The sequence below is a fragment of the Anneissia japonica genome, unplaced genomic scaffold (assembly GCF_011630105.1).
Source record: "Anneissia japonica isolate Jap-2015-1 unplaced genomic scaffold, ASM1163010v1 scaffold2294_len30533_cov99, whole genome shotgun sequence".
NCBI lineage: Eukaryota > Metazoa > Echinodermata > Crinoidea > Comatulida > Comatulidae > Anneissia > Anneissia japonica.
In genome coordinates this window covers 1,713-27,127 of record NW_022712228.1, presented here as the reverse complement: position 1 = coordinate 27,127, position 25,415 = coordinate 1,713, and the positions used below count along the sequence as shown (strand labels likewise).

The 25,415-nt window shown below is 35.3% G+C and overlaps 1 protein-coding gene across 1 annotated transcript; it reads left to right on the top strand.

The window, feature by feature from the left end:
• The first annotated feature begins 3,457 nt into the window (after positions 1-3,457).
• On the top strand, positions 3,458-25,114 carry LOC117107711 (fibropellin-1-like). Its single transcript, XM_033249441.1, has 10 exons — positions 3,458-3,563; positions 18,440-18,661; positions 19,080-19,193; positions 19,863-19,976; positions 20,358-20,468; positions 21,497-21,610; positions 22,819-22,932; positions 24,264-24,377; positions 24,575-24,688; positions 25,077-25,114. The coding sequence occupies exons 1-10, from the start codon at positions 3,458-3,460 to the stop codon at positions 25,112-25,114; spliced, it is 1,161 nt and encodes a 386-aa protein (XP_033105332.1).
• Positions 25,115-25,415: the final 301 nt, after the last annotated feature.

Sequence of the window (25,415 nt, the reverse complement as noted above, 5' to 3'; positions counted from 1 at the left end):
CTATAGGCCTAGACTAGCAGACGCACTGGGAAGCGTTGTTCACGGCATTGGACTGCAGCGAAAAATGGTTCCTCCATTATTAATGGCACAGTCCCACGTCATGATTGGCTGATTAGTTTTGATTTACATTTCGCAAGTCTAGTGCCACACGCAGATTTACGTTTTGAAATAGAATTTGGAGAGGGCGTTTGATCAAGTCAGACCTACGTTTTGAATTTGAATTACATTTTAAAGAAATTTGAACTACGTTTTGAAAAATTAGAACTTCATTTTGGGAAACTAGATCTACATTTTGAGAAATTTACGCCTACGTTTTAATAAATTAGACATTGAATTTTGCAATTACATTTTGAATTTAACATTGACTTTTGCTGCGTATGGCACCCCATAAACTGTGGGACTGTTCCTATAAATAGTTCTAGAAGAAGCAGGTACTGGCATTAAATTGCGTTTATCCTGTCACTACGAATGTATTCCTCCATGCTCATGGAACAACATGAGGTTGGTCTGGTTATAACACTGGGCGGCGTACAAAGGGTCTGAGCTATGCATAACTATGCAAGATCAATGACACGTACACTTTGATTCAGTCTGTATTTCCATAGCAGCAGAGAGTGGGAGTGTTCCTATGAATAGTTCTAGAAAAAGCAATACACTGGCATTAAATTGCGTTTATCCCGTCAATATTCATGGCAAAAACATGAGTTTGGCCTGATTATAATACAGTATAAAAGTGTATAGGAAATTTCAGTGGGTTTAGAGTCTTGGTATTCGACATTTCGGTTTTAAATTTTACAGAATAGCTCAATAACAAATGACAGGATATAGTATTAAAATTAATTTATAATATCAAATGAAACTTATTACAAAACATAGAAAAGAGACTTGTCGATAAATTACAGTACATCAAAATCACGAGATAAACCGACGCAAACAAGTAGAACAAAAATGTCGGAAAATGAACCCTAATTCGCGAAATGGAATCGTCCAACATTTTTGATCAGTATCTTGAACCACTCGTCAACAACGCAAAGAGATTTTAATCCCCAACCACGCGTTGTAGACGGGTATACGCGTTGCTTTGTTTTGCGAGGCTCCCTGTCAGAATGGTGGAAGTTGTCTAGATGGTGTTAATTCATACATTTGCCAATGTGCACCTGGTTATAGCGGAACCTTCTGCTAAATTAGTGATATTGTTTAGTTGCTTTGCAATACAAATACATCATAACACATTTTCTCATGTTTTCTTCAATTTCCATATAAATGTCATCGAACTTTGCATGCAAAAAAAAAATACTTAAAAAGCATTCTTCAGTCTAGCTTCCTGTTCATCTTTGTTTATTTAGCCACTAAATACTTGTAAAATGTGAGATGTCATCACAAAATGAACTTTTTAGGACCAAAATATGAAAAATGAGCTGTTAATTTATTCAGATGAAATTGTAAGCTTTATTTTGGATTTTGCATTAAGTTCCTGGGTGAAGAGACATAATCACTTTTGTTGTCTTAAGACGTAAGTTTTGAAAAAAAATGCCTTTAAAGACAAACAATTGATAGCTTTTTTTAATTAGTTTTCTTACAATTCAGAAAAAACAGCCTTCGAAAATAATCCTTAAAAGCCAATTTAATGTATATAAGTCCATGCAAAATGTTATACTATCTGTCAATATAAGTATTAAATTTATCAGAATATCATAAACCCCCGTTTTGATCAAAACATGGAGATGTAATTATTTCTATATCAAACATTTTCATAACAAGATTCATTTAGTTATGACTTTTCACAAATGTCAAACTGCATGGCTATGCAAATGCGTGGGCTTTGTTCATGCTAAGTGAGCAGTTGCGTGTCTGGGATTCTTAAAACGGGGGCTGATTTGGAATGCAAAGGTAGAGTGGGGCCCTTTTGATTAAGTGATGGGGCACTAAGTTGCAAAATATGGTAATATAAGGTGACTTTTACTGCTTGACCATGGGGAAGGGACATTTTCAAAGGGGAAGGGTGACTGGGGAGCACAAGCTTTATTTTGGGGGGAGTTCTCCTTCCTCCTCCCCTGTATGCTCTACTGAGCATGAACATTTTCATCTATATATAAGCACATGAATTAGCGAGATGCTTTGCAATGGCTGTGCATGTCCTCACATTTTTTTTACATGTGCATGCATCATTATACTTTATGCTTTTTTTTTCTTCATTTGCATATTTGAAAACTTTTTACAATGTCATTGAAACTTGGTAATGGGTTTCTTAAAATTCATAGAGAACCCAAACTGCAAAATGGTGCGCTATTCTAGAATAGTAGTCATTTTTCATTTTGTTGGTGGCCATGTTTTTTTTAAGTGTGTTTGAATTTTCTTAAAATTTAAAATAATTTTAACAATCAGGGGATTTTATATGCATACATGATAGTCATATCGCGGGCAACTACAAATTGACAAACCTCATAATATCTCATATTAATAGAGGAGCGCGCATTTTCAGAGCTTTCGAATAAAGGAATTATTGTCTAGAAATCCTGGCATACTTAGTTGAGGGTCTTAATTTTCGGGGTCTGATATCTCGTAATCTTAGGTCTTAGCTTTCGTCAGTCTGAGCTTGGGACACCCGAGACTCAACTGGTGCTGGGCAGGGACCGGGTACATTTTGATACTGATCCTCAGCGACGAGCAAGTATCCCCGTACTGCAGTTTGGGTGGTGGTGTTTAGGATTTCCATTTTTGTTATTCGATTTACATCTGCTCACTTCTGTTCTGTTCTGCACATAGAGACTCATGTATTTTGTGAAATATAAATGAATAACATTTAACCTTAACATTTAAAAAAGGACAAGCATAAAAAAAATAATGCTAAATGAAAATATAATTTAAAAAAATGCTGTATTGTGTAATTTTCTATTATTTCAGATATTAACGAATGTGCTTCATTGCCTTGTCTTAATGGAGGAACTTGCTTAGATGGTGTTAATGCCTACATTTGCTCCTGTGTAGCTGGTTATTCTGGAGTCAACTGTGAAATTAGTTAGTGATATAATTTCATTGCCTTGTTAATCAAACTCAGATCATCACACGTTCAGAAATCATTATATTTCATTTATTGGGATTTTTTCACTTTACTGGCATGCACAGCACTCTCTTACTTTTTCTGTTTGTTCATGTTTCATTTTAATTTCTGATTAGTTTATTTGCTTCTTTGTATTTTAGTTTGGGAATGCCAAACTGTAAGGGTATGTAATGTGCATACATTTTGGCATGAACATGGGTGTTAATGAGCATCAGTTTGCATGAGTGCATTTTGCACATGTGTATACAAGAACACATGTTACTAGGCTTATGGATGTCCATGCATGTGTACTTTGCACATGTGCACAAAACATGTGTTGCTAAGCTTGTGTTTGCATGCATGTGCACTTTAAAACATGTGCTCATTAGAACTACAAAGCATTTGATTTGGTTAACAATGAGTGCAACAGTGCTCCTTTTCATTGGAGGTGCTCGCGTTGATGGAATCAACAGCTACATCTGCATCTGTGTTCCTGGGTATTCCGGCACACGTTGTGAAATTAGTAAGTTGATTGTTTCTGGGGCGGATGCAGGATTTAGCGGTAGGGGGTGCTCCTAACATGGTTGGGGCTGAGGGAATAGAAAATTTTGAGAATAGGGAACTCTCAGGTGCGGATCTAGAGTTTTAGCTCGGTTTCCATAAAGTCGCTCACCCTAGCGGCGACAGTCGTGATAGTTATGGTTCACAGACGAATCGGGGTGCCCTCCCGATTGCACAGGGCAGCTAGCAATGCACTGATTCGTCTGCGTCTGCAATGCAACCGGAAAAGTTGAACCAGGTTCAACATTCCGGACAACTGTTGACGACTGTCGCCAACAGGAGATCCAGGGGTTCTCCTCCAGGAAAATTTTGAATTCTAAATGGCGGGAAATGACCCTTCTCGACTTTTGAGCTACAGTAGGTGTCTAATGACTTTGTTCTTCAAATTCAAGGTTTTCCCCCTCTTGAATACGGTCAGGTAAACTTTCTCATTCTTATTACAGTAAATTGGCCGGTTATGTGTATATACATACATTAAAAAAAATTAGTAGTTGGATATGTATTCTTTTTTCAATGAATTGATAAGCTCCAAAGAAAAGGGGGGGGGGGTTTCCGGGGTTTTCCCCCGAGAGAAATTTTGATTCTTAGATGGCGAGAAAATGAGCTTTTCGACTTCAGAAATTCAAGGTTTCCTTTCTTGATAACAGTCAACTAAATTTTTTCACTTGTTATTACAGTAAATAAATACATAAAAAATATTGAGTAGATGCATACAATTTTTTTTTTCTCATGAATCGATAAATTCCAAAAAGAAAGTAGGTCCAGAAGTTCTCCCGTGGGAAAATGTTGATTCCTAGAAGGCGGGAAATGAGCTTTCCCGACTTCTGAGGTGTCTTTTAATTACTTTTAATTTCTTCAAAGTTTTCCCCCTCTTAAAAATGATTCAATGAATCTATAAACCCCCCCCCCCCCAAAAAAAAAAGGGTGTCCGGGTTCCCCCGAGAAAATTTCAATGAGCTTTCCGGACTTCAGAAATGTCTTTTAAATGACTTTTTAAGTTCTTCAAAATTCAAGGTTTTACCTTCTTGAAAACAGTCAGGTAAATTTTCCTCATATTTTATTTTATGTGTGTATACATACTTAAATATATGATTACTGTAGTTGCATGCATATTCTTTTTCCATGAATTAATAAATCTCAAAAAGAAAGGGTGGTCCAGGGGTTTTCCCCCGGGAAAATTTTGATTCCCAGATGGGGTGGGGGTGACTCGTCTGAGTCTTGGGGTTTTCCTACCCCTCAGGAAAGTTTTTTTTTTCTAGATGCTGAGAAATGCACTCGTGCATTACGAGACTTCTATTGATGAATGAATACACACTGAATTAATAGTTTTTACCTTATTTTACCATGGGCAATTAATTACGATAATGAAGATGACGATGATGTGATAGCATCGTAACAGGTGACAACAGCCCCCTCGAAATGTGTGTCAACCATGGCCCGTATCCCGAGTTCATCGTCACATTTTCAATGCACACAATCGGACAACAGTAATTATCTAAAATTTATATAATCAGTACATTCTCGACTGTCATGAAAATATTAAAAATTACGTTATATGCATGCTCCAAAGCGGAAAGTTTAACCTAAAAGTTTGATATATGTTTCATTTTGTTTGTTGAATATTGTCTTTAATGATATTATATTCTAATGTGACTACAACATAAGGAAGAACACTTTGTCACCTACAAAGTTCAGATCCATATTTATTTCCTAAGGCCTAAATCATAAGGAAGTTCGTTCTATGTCCAAATTTCCGGAAATTACACGTTTTGCATGCACCGACATGGGAATTTTTTTAAGTGGTTTGTTTAATGGTCTTTAAAAATATTGTCATTTAATATGACCACAACATAAGGAAGTCCATTCTTTAAACATTTAGATAGTACAGAGAATTATGGTTGTTTATCAAAGTCATTATACACATGTTAAATCCAATTTAAAAAAAATTAAATAAAAAAAAAATGTTTTCAGTGAACGCGCCGACGCACAGTGGGCCAGAATCAGTTCAAAGTGTGTCAAAAATTCGAAAATAGGTATGTGACAACTTCAACTTTTAAAGGTTGTTTGAGGTCGAGAACATCCTAAATTATATTAATCCACCAATAATTTCATATATTATAGTGAATTTTCATAGAAGTGTGATATGACCATGTAAACATGAAAGAGTTGTATTTTACTCGTATAATGATAAAATTGACGGTTTTGAAAAACTCCCTATGACTTTACTTAGATGAAAGCAGTCAACTTGATACTTCTTGCAGTATTTGCCTATTGTTAACTAAATTAGATAGTAAAATAAAAAATGACATTATTGGTATATTTTTAAAATAAAGAGCATTAATTATGAGCCAAAAACGCTTAAAAACATTTTTTTCATAAAACCAACTTAAAAGTTAGAATTACCGGCGATTTTCGTCATGCTTTTGACATCAACATTTCTGGCTTTACGTTAATGCCAAGTTTAGCTGCCAATATCTGCCACCCGGCCTTTAGCAAGCGATTTAATATACCCCCCCCCCCCCTTCAAATGTAAAAACAAGTACACTCGATTTCCAGTGTCATATCTAGGAGTGAATTGGGGAGGGAGATCATTGGTGGATCTGGAGGGGTCAGGGTCCTGACCACACCCCGTTGGACAAAAACATTAAATAAATAAATATTTAAAAAATAATTCTAGACTTACTTTTCCAGGACGTCAAGAGAGGGAAACAAAAATTTCAGAAGTTGAGAAAACCCGTTTCCCGACATATAGGAATCATCATTTTCCCACCACCGTCCTATTTGGGGTTCATCGGTTCATGGAAATCAAAATAAGCCTACGTATGCAACTACCCTTTTTTTATACACACATAGGCCTGTTTACTCTAATAAGAATGACAAAGTTGACATGACTGTTTTCTAGTGAGGGAAAATCTTGAACTTTAAAAGACTTAATTGTCATTAAAATACACCTCAAAAGTCGGAAAATCTCATTTCTCGCCATTAAGGAAACAACATTTTTCCTGGGAGGACCTCGACCCCCTTTTATTTTGAGGTCAATTATTCTAGGAATCATTTTTTCCGACACTTTCTCTTTTGTTTTTATTTTTTTATTTATTTTTTTTTAAACATTTGATTCCATCCTAAATTTGAAGCCAAATTGCCTCTGGAGATTATAAGGGCATCCCAAGGTGAGTGATGGGATGGGGGTAAATGCCCGATGAAGTGGGACAGCTCATTTAATTTCTTTATTTCATTTATTTATGTAGCATCCATTCAAATACAACAAGTATTGCTTACGCAAGTTATAGCGATATTAGGTAAATTCAATTTGTTTGACCGTGATCTTTTGTGCTTATTTTCGCTGGTGAGGGCTGACTGATGGGGTGGACGCGGACTAAGGGGGTACTGCAGGTGTCTTCTTAACACTCCACCTTCCACCCTTTTCTTTGAAGAAATGTATTTTAATAATGTCACATAAAGTGTAAAATGTTCTAATTTGAATTTGCCGGTCTAGAAACCCTCATTCGTGTCATACTGAGCTCTGGCAAGTTATTCTGTCTAGATCTTAAATTTTACGTCGTCCAATAAAAAAAACCACTTTAATGACGTCATACATATTTAAATATGCTTGCGTTGAAATCTACGGGTTAGAAAACCCCTCATATGTTCTAATAACCAAGGTAATATGGATCTGCCTAGGTATTACAATGAATATTTTACTCATCCAATCAAAAAACAGTAATTTGATGACGTCATATATATTTTAAAATAGTTTAATTGAATTCAGCAGGTTTGAAAACCCCTAAAACAGTCTTAACATGAACATAATCAGTATTTTCTTATGAGTATTGACTTTTGGCACACTTTGAAACAATTCTGGCCCACTGTGCGACGTGGAATGATTAACCTAATAATCTTGTTACTGATGCGGCTCTAGAATTAATCTTATGACCACAACTTTTAAGTTGTAACTTCAGGAAAAATAATAAAACATTTTTATTTTACTGCCACCAGCTGGGAAAGTAATTAAATGTGCATAAATGTCCTCTGTGATTGATTGGTTGCCAAAATTCAATGCTTAGTGGTAGGACGGTCGGATATAATGTGTAATTCTCATAATGATTTCATATTTCGAAAAATTATTTGGAGAAGGCCTATATTATTAAGTTCCATGATAGATTACATCCACAGGGTGCCCCTAAGCCAAAATTTCAAAATTGAATAAATTGCGTTTTTCTGAATCACGATTATGTCTACTGGTTGAAATATAAAAACTTTTTATTTTTCAATCACAGAAAATCACAAATTTATGTTCAGTACATTCTCGTCTGTCTTGAAAATGTGGACCGTATCAAATTTGGTTGGGTGCGTTATACTCACTCTTAGTAACATCCAACCTACTGTTTATTCGGGCTTTGAAACTTACATTTTAGCTGCCAATTAATACAGTATTATAATATTAGATATCTTCTCAATTTCTCAGTATCATTTAAAAAAAAATTTTGTTTCCACTTACAACGCTGTATGATTTGAAACTTACATACCATCCACGTCATTGCTCTTCTCTTGATTCTGTGTTCATTATCAGTCTCTTAGTGCTCGGTGGTCATTTTTGGCTTTCTTTTTAGATGTATTGTATCTAAGGGTGTTCGTAAGTTTTAAGCTTTAAGTCTATAATAAGGCTACGGCTACCATTTTTTTAACGTACAGCATTCGTTAAACAAAGAAATAATAATTCAGTAATCAAAAAGTAATATTTTAAATAATATGTTTCCGCTTTGGTGTAATTTTGGAATAACAAAATATAATAAAATTATATATAACTTTCAATAAAGTTTTAAGAATCAACACACATGTATAGCATATCCTCCCTGTGATTGATTTTGCATTAACCATATATTGTGACATATATTGTGACATAAAAATCATAATAATAACGAACTCAACAGCGTCGGCCTACCGTACGTTCTAGCGCAACCGATTTAATTTAAGTCCCTCTTTAAGTAATATTTAGACATTGCAAAACGTTTATTTTGTCTATATATTTTGTCTTTAGATAGGTAGGTGGCATTTCTTACAGAAAGAGTTAGAATTCGCCAGACCACCAGGCACTGCTCTCACTTTATATTGGCGAACGGTGCAAAGAGGTCCGGATCCGCGCCTGCCTTTAAGTGCCCGGAAATTGCACTCTCATACCTTACAACAATACAACAATTATTTTTCTTAATACATTTTAGGGGCTGCGACCCCTCTGAAACTGCCCCAGTGTTTGCATTTTACCACAGTGTTGACGACGACGACGACGATGTATGATCGGAAATGCAAGAAAAGAAAGAGGGAAGAAGGAGGAGAAGGATGGGAAAGAGAATGTTTATCCAGTACCCGACCGAGTTACATTTTCTCGCAATTCACATTGGCGGATATGGGGGAGGGGTCATGGGTCCTGACCCCTCCCTTGGGCAACAAAACAAAAAAAAAAGGGAAAATTAAAAGAATTCTAGAGCTACCTTTTCAGGACCCGTGAGCTTATTTTTTTTTTTTTTTTTTTTTTTTACATTAAGAAAATTATAATTTTGAACAACATAAAAGTCATTAAAACACACTTCAAATGTCGGGAAAGCCCATTTCCCGCCATCTAGGAATCAAAATTTTCAAGGGGGAGAACCCCTGGACCACCCTTTTTTTTGGGATTTATCGATTCATGACAAAAAATTTTGAAGAACTTAAAATACATTTCAGAAGTCAGGAAAGCTCATTTCCCGCCATCTAGAAATCGAAATTTTCCCGGGGAACACGGATCTTTTCTTTGGAGTTCATTGATTAATTGAATCATTTTCAAGAGGCGGGGGGGCACCTTGAATTTTAAAGAAATTAAGAGTCAATAAAAGACACCTAAGAAGTCGGGAAAGCTCATTTCCCGCCACGTAGGAATCAAAATTTTCCCGTGGAAGAATCACAGGACCCCTCCCCCTTTCTTTTTGGGATTTATCGATTCATGGAAAAAAATTCGCATGCAACTTGCTCAAAATTTTTTTTATGTCTGTATACACACATAAGGCCTATTTACTGTAACAACAATGGGAAAAAATTATTACCTTTAATTTTAAAGAACTTAAAGTCGGGAAAGCTCATTGCCCACCACTTAGAAATCAATATTTTCCCGGGAAGAACTCCAACCTCCATTTCTTTGGGTTCATTGATTCATTATAATGATTTTCAAGAGAGGAAAACCTTAAATTTTGAAGAAATTGAATGTAATTAAAAGACACACACATAAGGCCTATCTACTGTAATAACAATGGGAAAAAATTTACCTAACCGTTTTGAAGAGAGGAAAACCTTGAATTTTGAAGAACTTTTAGAGCCACTAAAAGATACTTCAGATGTCGGGAAAGCTCATTTCCAACCATTTAGAAATCAACAATTTCCTGAGAAGTACCTGAACCTCCCTTTTCTCTTTGGGTTCACTGATTCATTATAATAATTTTCAAGAGGGGAAAACCTTGAATTTTGAAGAATTTAAAGTACTGTAATTAAAAGACACCTCAGAAGTCGGGAAAACTCATTTCCCGCCTTCTAGGAATCAAAATTTTCCCGGGCGAGAACCCCCGGACCCCCTCCTTTTTGGGATTCATCGATTCATGGAAAATTCGTATGCAACTACTCATTTATTTTTAAATTTTTATGTATGTATACACACATAAGGCCTATTTACTGAATAAAAATGGTAAAAAATTGCCTGACCGTTTTCAAGAGGGGAAAACCTTGAATTTTGAAGAACTTAAAAGTAATTAAAAGACACCCCAGAAGTCGGGAAAGCTCATTTCCCGCCTTCTAGGAATCGAAATTTTCCCGGGGGAGGACCCCTACACCCCTATCTTTTCTGGATTCATCAATTCATGGAGTATTCGTATGCAACTACTCATTTGTTTAACATTTTTATGTATGTATACACTTAAGGCCTATTTACTGTATAACAATGGTAAACAATTACCTGACCATTTTCAAGAGGGAAAACCTTGAATTTTGAAGAATTTAAAGTAATTAAAAGACACCTCAGAAGTCGGGAAAGCTCATTTCCCGCCTTCTAGGAATCAAAATTTTCCCGAGCGAGAACCCCCTGACCCCCCTCCTTTTTGGGATTCATCGATTCACGGAAAATTCGTATGCAACTACTCATTTTTTTTTTTATTTTTATGTATGTATACACACATAAGGCCTATTTACTGAATAACAATGGTAAAAAATTGCTTGACCGTTTTCAAGAGGGAAAAACCTTGATTTTTGAAGAACTTAAAAGTAATTAAAAGACACCCCAGAAGTCGGGAAAGCTCATTTCCCGCCTTGTAGGAATCGAAATTTTCCCGGGGAGGACCACCGGACCCCCCTCCTTTTTGGGATTCATCGAATCATGGAAAATTCGTATGCAACTACTCATTTGTTTAACATTTTTATGTATGTATACACTTAAGGCTTATGTACTGTATAACAATGGTAAAAAATTACCTGACCGTTTTCAAGAGGGAAAAACCTTGAATTTTGAAGAACTTAAAAGTAATTAAAAGACACCCCAGAAGTCGGAAAAGCTCATTTCCCGCCTTCTAGGAATCAAAATTTTCCCGGGGGAGGACCCCTAGACCCCCTTTTCTTTTTGGGATTCATCGATTCATGGAAAATTCCTATGCAACTACTAGTTTTTTTTTAATGTTATGTGTGTATAGACACATAAGGCCTTTAATGTAATAACAATGGGAACAAATTACCTGACCGTTTTCAAGAGGGGAAAACCTTGAATTTTGAAAAACTTAAAAGTAATTAAGACACCTCAGGAGTCGGGGAAAAGCTCATTTTCCGCCATCTAGGATGGAACCCCCTTTTCTTTTCAGCTTATCGATTCATTGAAAAAAAAATACGATATGCAACTACTCATTTTCTTAAGGTATACACACATAACAGGCCTATTTACTGTAATGAGAAAGTTTACCTTACCGTTTTCAAGAGGGGGAAAACCTTAAATTTTGAAGAACAAAGTCATTAGACACCCAGCTCAAAAGTCGAGAAAGGTCATTTCCAGCCATCTAGAAATCTAAATTTTCCCGGGGGAGGAATGTTGACCCCACCACCTAGGTTTGATTCCCGATCTGCATGATTCATATTCCCATTCATCTTTTATAAGTGGGCCCCCCCCCCACTTTAAAAAACGTTCCGCCGGCCCTGATACAAACTTATTTTCGCGAAATGTACCGACCGACAAATGTAATCGGTAGCAGTTTGATCACTACAGTTTTTTAAAAATATAGAGGCCGCTCTGTTTTGTAGTGTTTACATAGAGGGTGCTATACACAAATTTATTTATTTTTTATTTATTTTTTTTTTAAACACTTAAGCATTTAATATACTTTTACAGTTATTAAAATTTAATGGATTTTGGAATTTCAGAATATTAAAATATATATATATATATATATATATATATAAATAAATACCTCTCGGCCAGAATGCTCAGCTCTTTGATGTAGTATGTTGATATATGTTTTAAATGCACTTATCGCAATTTTTGCACTGCATGTCCTGGCACTTTTTCATCTGAATTTAAATTGTGTATATAATAAAAAAATTAACACCATCAGAACCAAAAAAGTATCCCCTTAAAAGGGCTGTCCCTGAATAGGGGTTGGTCTTAGTGTTTAAAGATATACTTTCCCTTTCGAAGACAAAAATGTATCCCCTAATGGGATGTCCCCTTAAAAAGGGTGGCCAATTGGTTAGATTCTATTGCATATAAAGTAATAATCTATTTTTCTATTACTTTAGCTGAAGCAACTGTTCTTGATGTGTTTAAATATGTCTATGTATTTGATCATTATGTTTTTATAATACTTAACATTTGGAAAATATTTTTTTAAGAAATTCAGTTATGTTTTTCATTCAGAAATTTGATGAATATTTGTGCAAGTATCCTTTATTTTTGTTTACATTTCATTTTCATGATTTGCTGCATTTAAATGCCTGTGTTCATGCCAACACTGCTCAAATGTTTCTTGTGACTGTTACTGTAGTTTATTAAAATAAGTCTGTCATATCAAGCAAGGTTTTGGGATTGTGTATGCATGTTGATCTCATGTGAGCAATGGATCAAGTATCATGGAATTTGAAATCTATGCCATCTTTATGCAACAAAGCTAAATTTTTATATTTCATGTAATCAAAAAAATTGATTGTGTATTAAACATAATTTAAACAGATTCATTGAAGCAAAAAACTTATTATTGATTGCAAATATAGAAATATACAAGTGGTACAATGGAATTTTGGCTCGACGTCGTAATAATTATGTACGAAAGTGTATTCTTCAAGCCTATCAGTTCATCGATCTATGGAAGAAAGAATCCAAATACTCATTGATGTTGGAATATAGAATACATGCCAAGTTGGAGATAGCTAAAGGCTTGAGATTTAACAGGAAATAACCCAATTGATGCGAGTCGAGGGCCCGTCCAAGGGCCCGAAAAATTTTGGGCTTAGATGCTCTCTGGGTACTCTGAATATCTCTAGTGCTGAAATTAAACCTTAAAAATGAGTAGCTATAACAGGAACGATAGATTTTTCGATGACCTGGGCCTGATAAAATATAGAATTGCGAAGGTTTATATTATTTGATAAAAAGTTTAATCAAATAAAGCTTGAGATTATAGTGGAAAAGCGCAAGATTTTAGAGGAGTGGCTTGAGCTTGAGGTTTGTTCGAAAAACGTGAGGTTCACGCCGGATGCGCGAGACTTGGTATGATATTGGCCTAATAATATATTGACTATATTTTTGATTTATTTTCTTTGGTATAGGCCTAAGAAATCATATAAAATCAGCTGACCTTTTTTAAAAGGGGTAAAACATTGAATTTTGAAGAAATTAAAGGTCATTAAAAGATACCTCAGAAGTCGGGAAACCTCATATTTCCGGCCATCTGGGAATCAAAATAGGGAATTATACACTGATCATTTATTGCCATTACACCTAAACAACATAATACATATTTACAGCGATATAGACCAATATAAAGTCACATGACGCAAAATATCAAAAAATCAAACTTACCAAAAGTTGTCGTGTTTAGTATCATTTGAAAGCTCTGCCAATGATGAGTTATGTTTTCCGGTATATACATATCAGAAACTGTGTAGTTTTTCATATATTGTCCTGTAAATCTAATTATCAAATAGAACAAAATCCCACAAACACACTTTTTGGCTGATTTATTAGAAGAGGTCAGTCCAACTACGACCCATCATTTTACTATGAAGGTTTGACCAGATATGTACACCTGTGTACTTTCTGGGGAAATGCTTAGTTCCTCCGAGTCCAAATGAACCCAGGATAGGCCAGGGGCCCCACTCTTACTCTATGGTGGCCAAGGCAAATACAGTATGTTGTGTTTTCCTACTTATTGATGATTTTACATACATGAACAATGGTACCGAAAGTTACATGCTGTATAATATATTTTATTGGGTGATTGATTTGTTATAACATTAACAGGCATGGTCCTCCCAGTGGTGCAACGACGAGTTGTGGGTCCCGGGCCGAAACAATGTTATTAGCACCATGCATATCAGTAAAATATTTTTGCTCACGAAGTGACACCGGGGTGGGTAATCCCCCTAGAGATAAGTGTTAAGGATGAAAAGACTTTAATTATTAGACAATGCCAAAAAATGTTTTGTGAATAATATTTGGCACACACATTTTTAATTTGAATATTTGCGTGCAACCCAACCCCCAAAAAATGAAGAAGAAAGGGAGAAGAAAGACCAGAAAGAAGGGAGCATGACGTCACTGTAGGCTTACTCCAAAACAACCTATTTTTTTAATGTCTGTTGTCTCCACCATTTCTAAACAAATTTTTTTCTCTATATCTGTCCCTTATGGGTGCTTGGATTTAATCGGTGTAAACACCAAGGATAACCCACAAAAGTCGGAATAATACTTGTTTCCAGTGAGGTCCTTCTGGTGGTGATTGGGCACTACATCGGCAGTGGCCTAACGATGGGCCCGGGGCCCAGTGATTTTCTGAGAATGGGGTCCCCTTTTTGATCCGGTCAACACTTTGATTGCGGGAATTTAAATTTGCTCGTTTTTCTAATATTTGGCATTGTATTCTAGATTGCTTTTAACAAGGAAATAAATTATATATCAGTTGCAGATTTAGGTATTAAAATAGAGGGAATGTGGGTAGGGAGTGGCTTTCACACACCTATTCCACCTCAGCCCCAGCATGGTTGGGGCTAAGGTAAGATCATTTATGAATACGGCACTTCAAAGTGGCCGGAATTGGCATTCATATATTTAAAATGCGAGTATAATTTCCATTTTTAAAACAATTGGAAAATTGTAGGTGGCCCCAGGCCGACAGGGCCCCATTAAACCTTCACGGATATACTATGATATATGTCTTACAGTCGATCTCAGAGACACATTAAGCTGTTATGTATCAACAAAGCCCTTTTGGGTAAGGGTGCCCGAGTGAGGACCCTATGGGTTGGGGCACCTTCGGGGCCCTAGGTGACGGGGGCCCTGCGGACCGCCGCATGGGAGCGCATGGTCGTTACACCACTGTACATCGGGAAACAATTTCCTACTCATTTCCAATTAGTATACTGCGTTCTTTAACGTGCACACAGGCAATAATGCACACGGAACCAACAGGTTAAATGTCTCATCCGAAAGACGGTGCGCTATCGTAACTTGCATTTCAGCCCTCCAACTGAAATACAAGGAAGAGCAGTGATGGGAATTACACTACCTCATTCCTAAAGCCCCTTCCAATTTCCATCTTAGAAAACTTAAAGAATTTATCCTCCAAAAGGCTGGAAAGGACTCCCTGTACAGGCAAATGCTTTGTTCATTTTTAATTCAGTAATTAAAACAACTATAATAATCTCACTACAATAATTAAAATTACAATAATAGTAATAATAATAATAATAATAATAATATTAATAATAATAATAATTTTAATATTGGTTGCCTTTTTACCCTTTAAACCTGTTTCCTTTTGCTGTTATTGGACTTAGCCCAGAAAGCACATGCGTTACTTAAGGCTTGGTAGTAATGTGTTAGGTAGTAGTAGGAGCGCCCCACCCCCCTCCGCCTTCCGAGAGCTCACGAGTTATGCAAATGGGTCCTGTTTATATTAATATGATATGCCATAATTGGAATTTATGGGACAGTACATGAAACACCACACCGTTTCTGATATATAAACTGCAATACATTATTCAGCATCGGAAGAGCTTTCCAACGATACCAAACACGACTTTTTGATGAGTTTATATACTTATTCTTATTTTATACACATTTTAAGTATATTTTGCGGATATTTTAAAACAAATAAACACCTATTTTTGAATTATGTTCCATTCTGGCATGAGTGACAGTAGTTTTTAAATGTCTGATTTGTTGCCTGTATATAAATAATGATTTTAGACACCAACATCATATCTGTAGCTTATTTAGTTCCAATTATATGCACATTTAAGATAAATTTGGCGGCCATTTGAAAAATGGCCGCCATTTGTATACCAGGTGAAAAATCAAGTGTCAGCAGGGCTTAGGGTGACCAGGACGGATTAATTAGGATATCTGGCTTTGTTGACTGCTTCTAACATTCCACTCCCACTAACTTGATTTATAGGCCTCTTTTTTGATTTTTTCCTAGTCTATTTAACTTGTTTTGCAGTGTACTATTATTTGTCTGTTACCCAATTATGCCTCATCTTTACAGTTCACCTTTAGTGTGACATACATCTCGGCCAGAATGCTCAGCTCTTTGATGTAGTATGTTGATATATATGTTTTAAATGCACTTATCGCAATTTTTGCACTGCATTTCCTGGCACTATTTCATCTGAATTAATTGGCTGACGTATATTGTGTGGCTATCGCCACGTACTGTGGATAAATCCTTGCAGTGCTCTTACATGCTTTCCTCTATTTTAATATGTTATACATTTCAGTGACATGGCGGTTGTATGCACAATTTAAATTGTGTATATAATAAAAAAAATTAACACCATCCGGACCAAAAAAGTATCCCCTTAAAAGGGCGGTCCCTGAATAGGGGTTGGTCTTAGTGTTTAAATATATACTTTCCCTCGTTTCGAAAACGAAAATGTATCCCCTATTGGGATGTCCCCTTAAGATGGGTGGCCAATTGGAGTGGTTCTATTGCATATAAAATAATCTATTTTTCTATTACTTTAGCTGAAGCAACTGTTGTTGATTGATATTTTAAATATATCTATGCATTTGAACCTTATGTTTTTATAATACTTAACATTTGGAAAATATTTTTTAAAGAAATTCAGTTATGTTTTTCATTCAGAAATTTGATGAATATTTGTGCAAGTATCCTTTATTTTTGTTTACAATTCATTCTCATGATTTGCTGCTTTTAAATGCCTGTGTCCATGCCAACACTGCTCCATATATAGGAACAGCATGACTATATATGGGCATTTTACATACACGCATATTCATGGGCTCAGTTCTGATTGGTCAGTCGTTAAGTTTGATTACCAGCTGTCTTCAAAGGTCTTTTGTATTTAACTCATTGAAAACAAATAGAGACAAAAACCAGCTTCCTCAAATGGCTTGTCAATGATCATTTATGATTTAAAAATCTCTGACCTATAAATCTATATAAATATGTATACTGACATTACTTTAAAATCTTATTTTTATTTATTGGAAGCACTAAGTTATTCTGAATCTGTTTTGGTATTTTTGATTCAATGTTTTCAACATAATCAGTTTCTTTGATATATGTTTACAGATTTGTGGAAAATGCAATCATTTTGGCATAGATTTTAGCTTGATCTAAATGTGCTGTTACTTAATTGTAACACTCGCTTTTCCTTGATATTCCTTCATCAGGCAAACAAGATCTTCTCTTCATTTTAAATTCACCAATAATTGATCACTTTATAGTGTAGCCAGAGCTTTATAGTATTTTATGGAATATATTACATAGCTTTATCCATTCATTAATATGATTTGTTGTTAAAAATGCCAACAAGATCTTGTTAGCCTGAAGGCTTGTCCAGACAATCACATGTGATATGCCTAAATATGGTCATGATGACATCACATCATGACCATATATGGGCATACAACAGTTCTTTTGTTGAAGAAAATTTGATAGCTTTTGACAAAGCTTTAAAAATATTCTTTTTGCATCTATTGCTTCCCCGCGTTTCCTTCATTATCATTATTCAATTTTCATGCATATTTTCATTTCAAATAGTTAAATTATTTATATATTCTTCATATGAATTTTCATTATGATTTCATTAGCTATAAATTCATAATTTCCTTCATAGTTTGTGTAAATATTTATATTAAGATATAGATTATTATATGTTTCTTATCAAATTGATTATTTAAAGATATTTCTGGTAATGAAATCTTAGATACCCTCAAACTTAAATTTTAATTGTTAATTTAAAAGAAATAAATTATATTGTCATCTTTCCTTTCCAAAGGTATAGGTGAAAGATTTTTCCTGATTTTTTGCTCATCTGTAAATTAATGAGAACTGTGTTTTTTTTTTTTCAATTTCTTTCAAGTATTTAAAGTATTTTTTTATTCATCAAATTTGCAGTTAAAACTGATTTTCATTAATGTTTACAAATAGTTAATATGTACATTTAAAGCTTAGTACAAAGAATGACCAAGCAACAATATAAAACATACAATTAAAACATACTAAAAATGAATAAAAACAATAAACAATTGGTTGGAAATGAATGTCTTATTTGAAAAATAAACTAAATGAGTTATTAAAAATTTTAATTTTTGAGGTTTTTTCCGATTTCTTTTGGCAGTGTATCTTTTAAATAATTTTTTTGAAAAATTTTGTCTTTATTGGCATTTATATGATTTTGTTTCCGTTTTGTGTTGTTCTCCAGATATCAACGAGTGCGCAAGTTCTCCTTGTTTAAATGGCGGTGCATGCGTTGATCAAGTAAACAGTTATTCTTGCACATGCGTTCCAGGATATAGCGGTATTAACTGTCAAATTAGTAAGTTTCCTAAGAATTTTATAGCCAATTATAAAACGGATACCGCAGAATGTTTACATTATGTATTCATAGAACACTAAAATTATTTTATCTCTTCAGGTAATTTACTCATGGAGTATAAATTAAGCCTACCTCTTAACTTTATAGTAATATTCATAAAAAATGCTCCACCAAGGTATAAACGTGTAAAAAATCTTTACTATATACGCCTTTAATTCGTCAAAAATGACAGGAGTTTGAGGCCTTCACACGCTGCCACTCTGAAGCATTATGCAATCAATCTACTTAAGGGTGTCTGTTTTTTGTTATGCCTCTAAGTTGTGTAGCCTAATTCTTATTAATAACTTATTTTATCAATATACATTTGTGAATAAAAATGCCATTGCTGTTAAATCAAACATTGTTTTTTTCTCCACAGATAATAACGAGTGTTCGTCAGGCCCATGTATGAATGGGGGCACATGCTTAGATGGCGTTAATATGTTCTCCTGCAGTTGTCTGCCCGGCTACGCTGGAACACTTTGTGATATCAGTAAGTTCTCCGTTCGTCTGTTAAAAGGGCACTTTCAGTTCGCTCGGATTCACTCACGTGTGATCTGCACAACATAATTTGGTCAAATTACATCCTGGAATCCAAGCAACTAGGAGAACTTAACATTTTTGTGTGCGCAGATGACCTTTTTGCCATTAAAACAATTAAGATCTTCACTCTTCTCATTTCTTACTAAGTTTGTATATGGTTTTGTTAAATGGTTTTTCTGTTAAGATGCACTGTCAGCAAACAAAAATTGGTAAAACCTTAAAAATTCAACTGAAACTTTGAAAGTCTCATCTAATAAAATTCAAATAATTTATTAACTAGAAACTGATGATTTGCATACTATAAAAATTGTTACATTGATGACCAGCCAATTGTCTAAACAAAATAATAGAGCGAATAGAGTTGACTCTACGTTAATTGATAGAGAATACTTTCTCATTCAAATTTTTAATTTTAAGTTAATAATGTACAACTAAACAATTTAGATATGGACAATTTAGATATGGAATTGATTTTTTTCGATATTTAGCTCATGACATCTTAAATGTTTTGGACAAATATTATATTAAAAGGTTTTTATTCCTAATTTGTTGCTTAATTATGAAAATATTTGTAAGTGAAATCTTAATTATTAGTATGTGTGTTGTTTTCTTTATTTAGACATTAATGAATGTGCTAGTGGTCCTTGTCTTAATTCCGGAAATTGTGTTGATGGTATCAACCAGTATGTATGTGTCTGTCCTGCTGGATTTGAGGGAACCCACTGTGGATTAAGTATGTCAATCAATCAATCAAGCAATCATGATCCCCATCATGAGTAATGGAAGATACTATCATAATAAAACTTTATTTTCCATTTATAGTAAACCGCAGATATATTCACTAATAATTCATGCTTTAAACCTTATTATAGCTCAATTTTACGGAGTTACAAAGTGTGTATGTGAATTGGCTAGATAATAAAGGCTAAAGATAATAAAACAATTTAACTTAAACATCTATTTCATGAATAATTACCTGGATAAACACACTAATTGCCATTGTTCCTTTAAAAACACTCCTACACCATAAATAGAACCATCCAATCTCACTGAGAGACTACACAACATCTCTTCTGATATGTGTATTATAAGTAATACAATTTTTTTTTGCCAGATACCAACGAATGTGGTAGTAATCCGTGCATGAACGGCATCTGTAATGACAATGTGAACTCATTCACGTGTACTTGCAATCCGGGATGGACTGGAACTCTCTGCGACATCGGTAAGTTCACTGGTGTAAGCCGGGGTCATCGACAACATATGAATGCATGTCAGTTGTCACAATTGTTATTCTTGCGGAATCCCAGGTCCACTGAGTGTTGCTCATGGATTAGTAATATGCAAATGCACTGACCCTGAGGTCATAGTGCCTCAGAGGCTGGTGACATGAACCCTACAAGGGTTGTCACTACATTATACCGTGGTTGTCACATGATCATTCAAATTCAATTGCATTCTTGAATGATCAAGTGACAAGTGGATCTCTGTAAATTCATCAGTTTCCCTGAAGAAGTTGCTGAGATAGTAACGAAAGCTTGGAATTAAGATTTATATTTTATTTCAATATTTCCAATTACAAAATTTCTCACACTCTACATTATAAGCATTGGAATAGTACCAAATATTTTTTTAGAGAATGTTTTTTTTTGTTTTCTCAATGGAAAGAATATTGTCATTAGTTGATAGATTGACTGTTCCATTCAACTCAGCTCCACCTCGTCGAATGCAACAGTCAATCTTTAAACTCTTGAAAATATTCTTCCCATTGCACTCGTAAACATTCATTGTATACTATTCTGAAGATCGTAGGTTCGAATCCACCCGACAATAACTTGCGATTTTGTTTCGCAATTGTTTTCAAACGTACTGAGTATTCAGTACATTTCCACGTCAGGTAGGGCAAAAATTACGCCTATACATGTTTCTCCTGACGTAAATCCAGTTATTGTCTATTATTCCATCACGACAATAACAATTACTATCAACACTGCAGTACCTGCTGCTTACTTGGACTCAAATTCAACCCTGGCCATCAGGCGCAAGCTCGGTAATCTAGAGGTATGATGCCAGGCTAGTGATCTGGAGATCGTGGGTTGGAGTCCCACCTAGGAAAAAGTTGCGATTTTTTTTTTAGCAATTGTTTTTCACTGAGTATTCAGTACATTTCCACATCAGGCAGGGCAAAAATTACACCTATATATACTATTCCACATTTTCCAGTTGTAAAGTTATTTTTTTTTTCTTTAAAAGATATTGATGAATGCGCGAGTAGTCCGTGTCAAAATGGAGGAACTTGTGCGAATGGTGTCAATGGCTACTTCTGTGCCTGTACTATCGCACGGACTGGAACTCATTGTGAGAATAGTACGTAATCAATCATTTTTTTTTCCTCATTTATTTGTGTACCATTGCCTAATGTTTCAGTTTTAAATTATTATTGTTAAATACAATGTGTTCAGCATTAAAATGTCATTTTACCTATTGTGGCCATGGTGTGGCCTATTGATGTGCTTTTTTTTGTTTTTTTTGTGCATGAGAACCTAGACATTTTTTTGGTGACTATTCTTATTATTCTCTGTTTATGGCAGAGAACTAGGATAGGGTAGAAGTAATTTTGTGTGAATCGCACCAAGGTTAACCCACTGTGTCCGAAGACTTGTTTCCAGTGGGGTCCTTCTGGTGGTGATTTGAGCAGTACATTGGGAGGCAATCCCCTACACCTTTCCGAACAGTGTACTGCATTCTTTAACATGCACATGGGCCGTATTACAAGGGCTTAAACATCTAATCCGAAAGATGGTGTTGTATCGTAACAAGGATTTTACCCCTCCAGCAAAAAACACAAGAAGAGTGGCGATGAGAATTGAACCAGGACCACCAGTTTAACCGACTGAGCTATAGAGTCCCACAGTCGTGTCGTCATAATGTCATGTGGCGCCCTCTGTTGCCAACCAGACGTTGGTTACCATTCATTACTCATGAATGACTTCATAGGCTTTCTGGAATAGGCATTTTTAAAATCAAAATGTACTAAAAACACAAAAGCTCGCATTATATTAGTTTCGAACACACATTTAATCCGCAATTAAAATTCACAAAGAAAAACTAGGATACATCATCTTAATAGTTACTTTAGAAATTGGGATTTACTGGTTTGTCAGTGGAGAAAATGGCGTCCGCTTGAACGCATTTTGCAACGATAGCAAAAGTAGTATCACATGGTATCATGACGTAACACTGTAGTACTCTATAAGCTGCTCTTAAGTAACTCTAACATGCCACAATTTTGTTTCCATAACGTTTATTCATTTTTCACATAAATAGATATAAAACATTTAAGACAGATGGTCACGATTTGTCATTTTCTTAGAGTCTGAGTTGAAATAAAGTGGAAAATAAATCAAATGAATTATTCTGTGGGCAGTGTAGCCTATTGTCAGCGCATAAGTGTACACATGCCTACATACATATCCGTTGTGGATAAAAAGGATAAGAACACTAGCCCGGTTTGGCATACTTTATTCATAATAATATTAATATCGTTATTGCTACTTCTTCTCATCCCTTACCAGATGTCGACGAGTGTTTGAGTGGCCCATGTCAAAATGGTGGCACCTGTTCTGACCTTGTGGGACAGTTCTTTTGTCAGTGTCCACCTGGATGGAATGGTGTCTTCTGTGAAAACAGTAAGTATTATGATTTAGTTAATGTATGCTGATTAAAAGCAACATTGCAGATGGATAAATGAAAAATAAAAACCTGATTTTTAACAAACATTATTGTTATATATATATAAAATGTTCATTCCGCCGGATATGGCTTAAAAGGTCAAAGTGCACCTGCACTATGCATTATGAAGTGCTATGTAAACCTGTACTGTAAAGCCCTTTATTCGCTGACCATTATATTCTCGATTTTAAAATTTCAATATTCTGTGGCCTTTTATTTTTTTTGCGATTTTACGATTTCCAATCACTAATTAATTTTATCATTCTGAGTTTCATGATTTTGCGCGCCCCTTATTTTCATGATTGTCATTTTATTGCGAAAATCATAAAGATTTAAGGTGCGCAAAAATTACCTTTAGAGTAGGAGGTACATATCCACGGCCTGATGATATATATTATTTTCTTATTTCATTCTGTTGTCATCCCTATCTGTGCGAAATGTTATATGGCCATGTTTTGTGTGTATCAGCATACGCAGCAAAATAAAGTTAGATGTGTTAAGAATTCTTACTACCGTAACCAGACCTTCCCGCCAGTGGCTTCTTCCATCTTGGGACACCTGTTCTGTTGGGTGTGAAAGAGATAATAAAAAATAAAAGTGGAAACAAAATGTTTGCAGAACCCAGGGGTCCCAAGTCTCCCGGAACTTGCGCGGGAGTCTCCCAGAAATCGGGATGACCCTCCGCACTCCCGCAAGGAAGTTAGAATCTCTCGGAAAATAACACATCTTCCGCAAATTCATAATATTTGCATGTTTTCGATATGTTGTTATCAACTGTCTCATGGAGATCAGTGCCGATGGGCATTAGTATGTGCAGAAATATAATAACATTAAATTTGATAAACAAATTTGTTTAACCACTGCAGGTCGGTGGAGGATTAAGTGGGGGTGGGGGAAGCCAGCCTGGGAACCTACATTTTTCCAAATTATATAAAAATGGGGAAAAAATTATATTAAACATTTTTTTCTGAGAGTGTCATCTCCGGTCATCTAGAGGTGCCATAATCATAAATTTTCTTACCTCAGCCCTAACCATAGCAGGGCTAAGGTGATCGACCTACCCTACATCTGTTAAAGTCCCTCCTTGACCACCTCCCTCCCCTTATCTATTTCAAATATCTGGATCAGCCACTGCATCTCCCGGAAATTACTTCTTCCAGCTTGAGACCCCTAAGAACCCAAGGCCCGCACATCTCTTTCACAATATATAATATTTAATTTACTATTTTTCGTCTGTGTTATAAGCTCTGTTTTACTAGAAAATATTGATGGTGATTATATTTGATAGATATCAATGAATGTGCCAGCAGTCCTTGTCAAAATGGAGGCACCTGTACGGACAGCATTAACATGTACACCTGTACTTGTTTATCTGGATTCTCAGGAACCTTTTGTACCATAAGTAAAGTACATTTTGTGTTAATATTTAAATATGTACATAATGAAATAATACAATATGATTTCTTATAATTTTATATTGTTTTTTTTAGAAGCGATTTGCTACAATGCTTTGATTTCAGGTTGAAATGTGTTTTTCTTTTATATAATTATTTGTTTGGGGTTTTAACTTGGTATTTAAATTTTTTTTTTTTTTTGCAGATGATAATGAGTGTGTCTCAAATCCGTGTCAAAATGGCGGCACATGTACTGATGGAATCAGTGGCTACTCTTGTAGCTGTGTGCTTGGATTTTCTGGAACTTTCTGTGAAACTAGTAAGAAAATGTTTTCGAAATATTATTATACATTAAGCCAAGCACTGTCTACGTAGTACGACGGCCGTACCACGAATGCAACGACCTTCGTACGATGATTCAAACAACTGTTTTACGACGAATCCAACTTGTCTCCATGTGAGCGCAAGATGACGCGACACCATCGGCTGATTGTCGATGGCAGCCTGATTATCATCATTAAAAACAATCCGTTGCGCGCGTGTTGTGGAATTGCGTCGACTGACATCCGTCGAGTACAGTTAATGCCTGGCTTAAGGATTATTGATATTATAATGAATATGTAGTGGTAAGAAATTAGCCTCATAAGGCAAGGCTGATGGTGGTGCTGATAACGATGATTAGCATGAGATAATGATTATGATGGCAGTTGGTGTTGACAATGGTGAGATGGGATGGTTATGTTGATAATAAGGACTGTGGTTGTTGAGTCAATAAATCAAACAAACAAGAATGCAGCAGAGATTTTGGAGTTCTGTTTAATGCGTCTTAAAAACTTCGGAACTGATGACAGAATATCAACGTATACTCTTATCCTTAGTTCAAGTTTAAGCGCAACCACACATCTGTGACAGTTGACACTGATACAAGTGACGATTAACTGTAAATCAATCAAAATTAAACTCATCTAATAGGTATATCAGATATAACATACGGTAATAAATAGTGATGAACATTAACATAATGACGCTCCATGCAAAGTACAGCC

What these genes read in the sequence shown, in the direction of transcription:
- LOC117107711 (XM_033249441.1), top strand. Translation starts at nt 3,458, where the DNA reads ATGAGTGCAACAGTGCTCCTTTTCATTGGAGGTGCTCGCGTTGATGGA. An exon ending in CGGCACACGTTGTGAAATTA is followed by an intron (nt 3,564 to 18,439) that starts GTAAGTTGATTG and finishes TTAATTTTTGAG; the next exon opens with GTTTTTTCCGATTTCTTTTG. An exon ending in CGGTATTAACTGTCAAATTA is followed by an intron (nt 18,662 to 19,079) that starts GTAAGTTTCCTA and finishes TTTTCTCCACAG; the next exon opens with ATAATAACGAGTGTTCGTCA.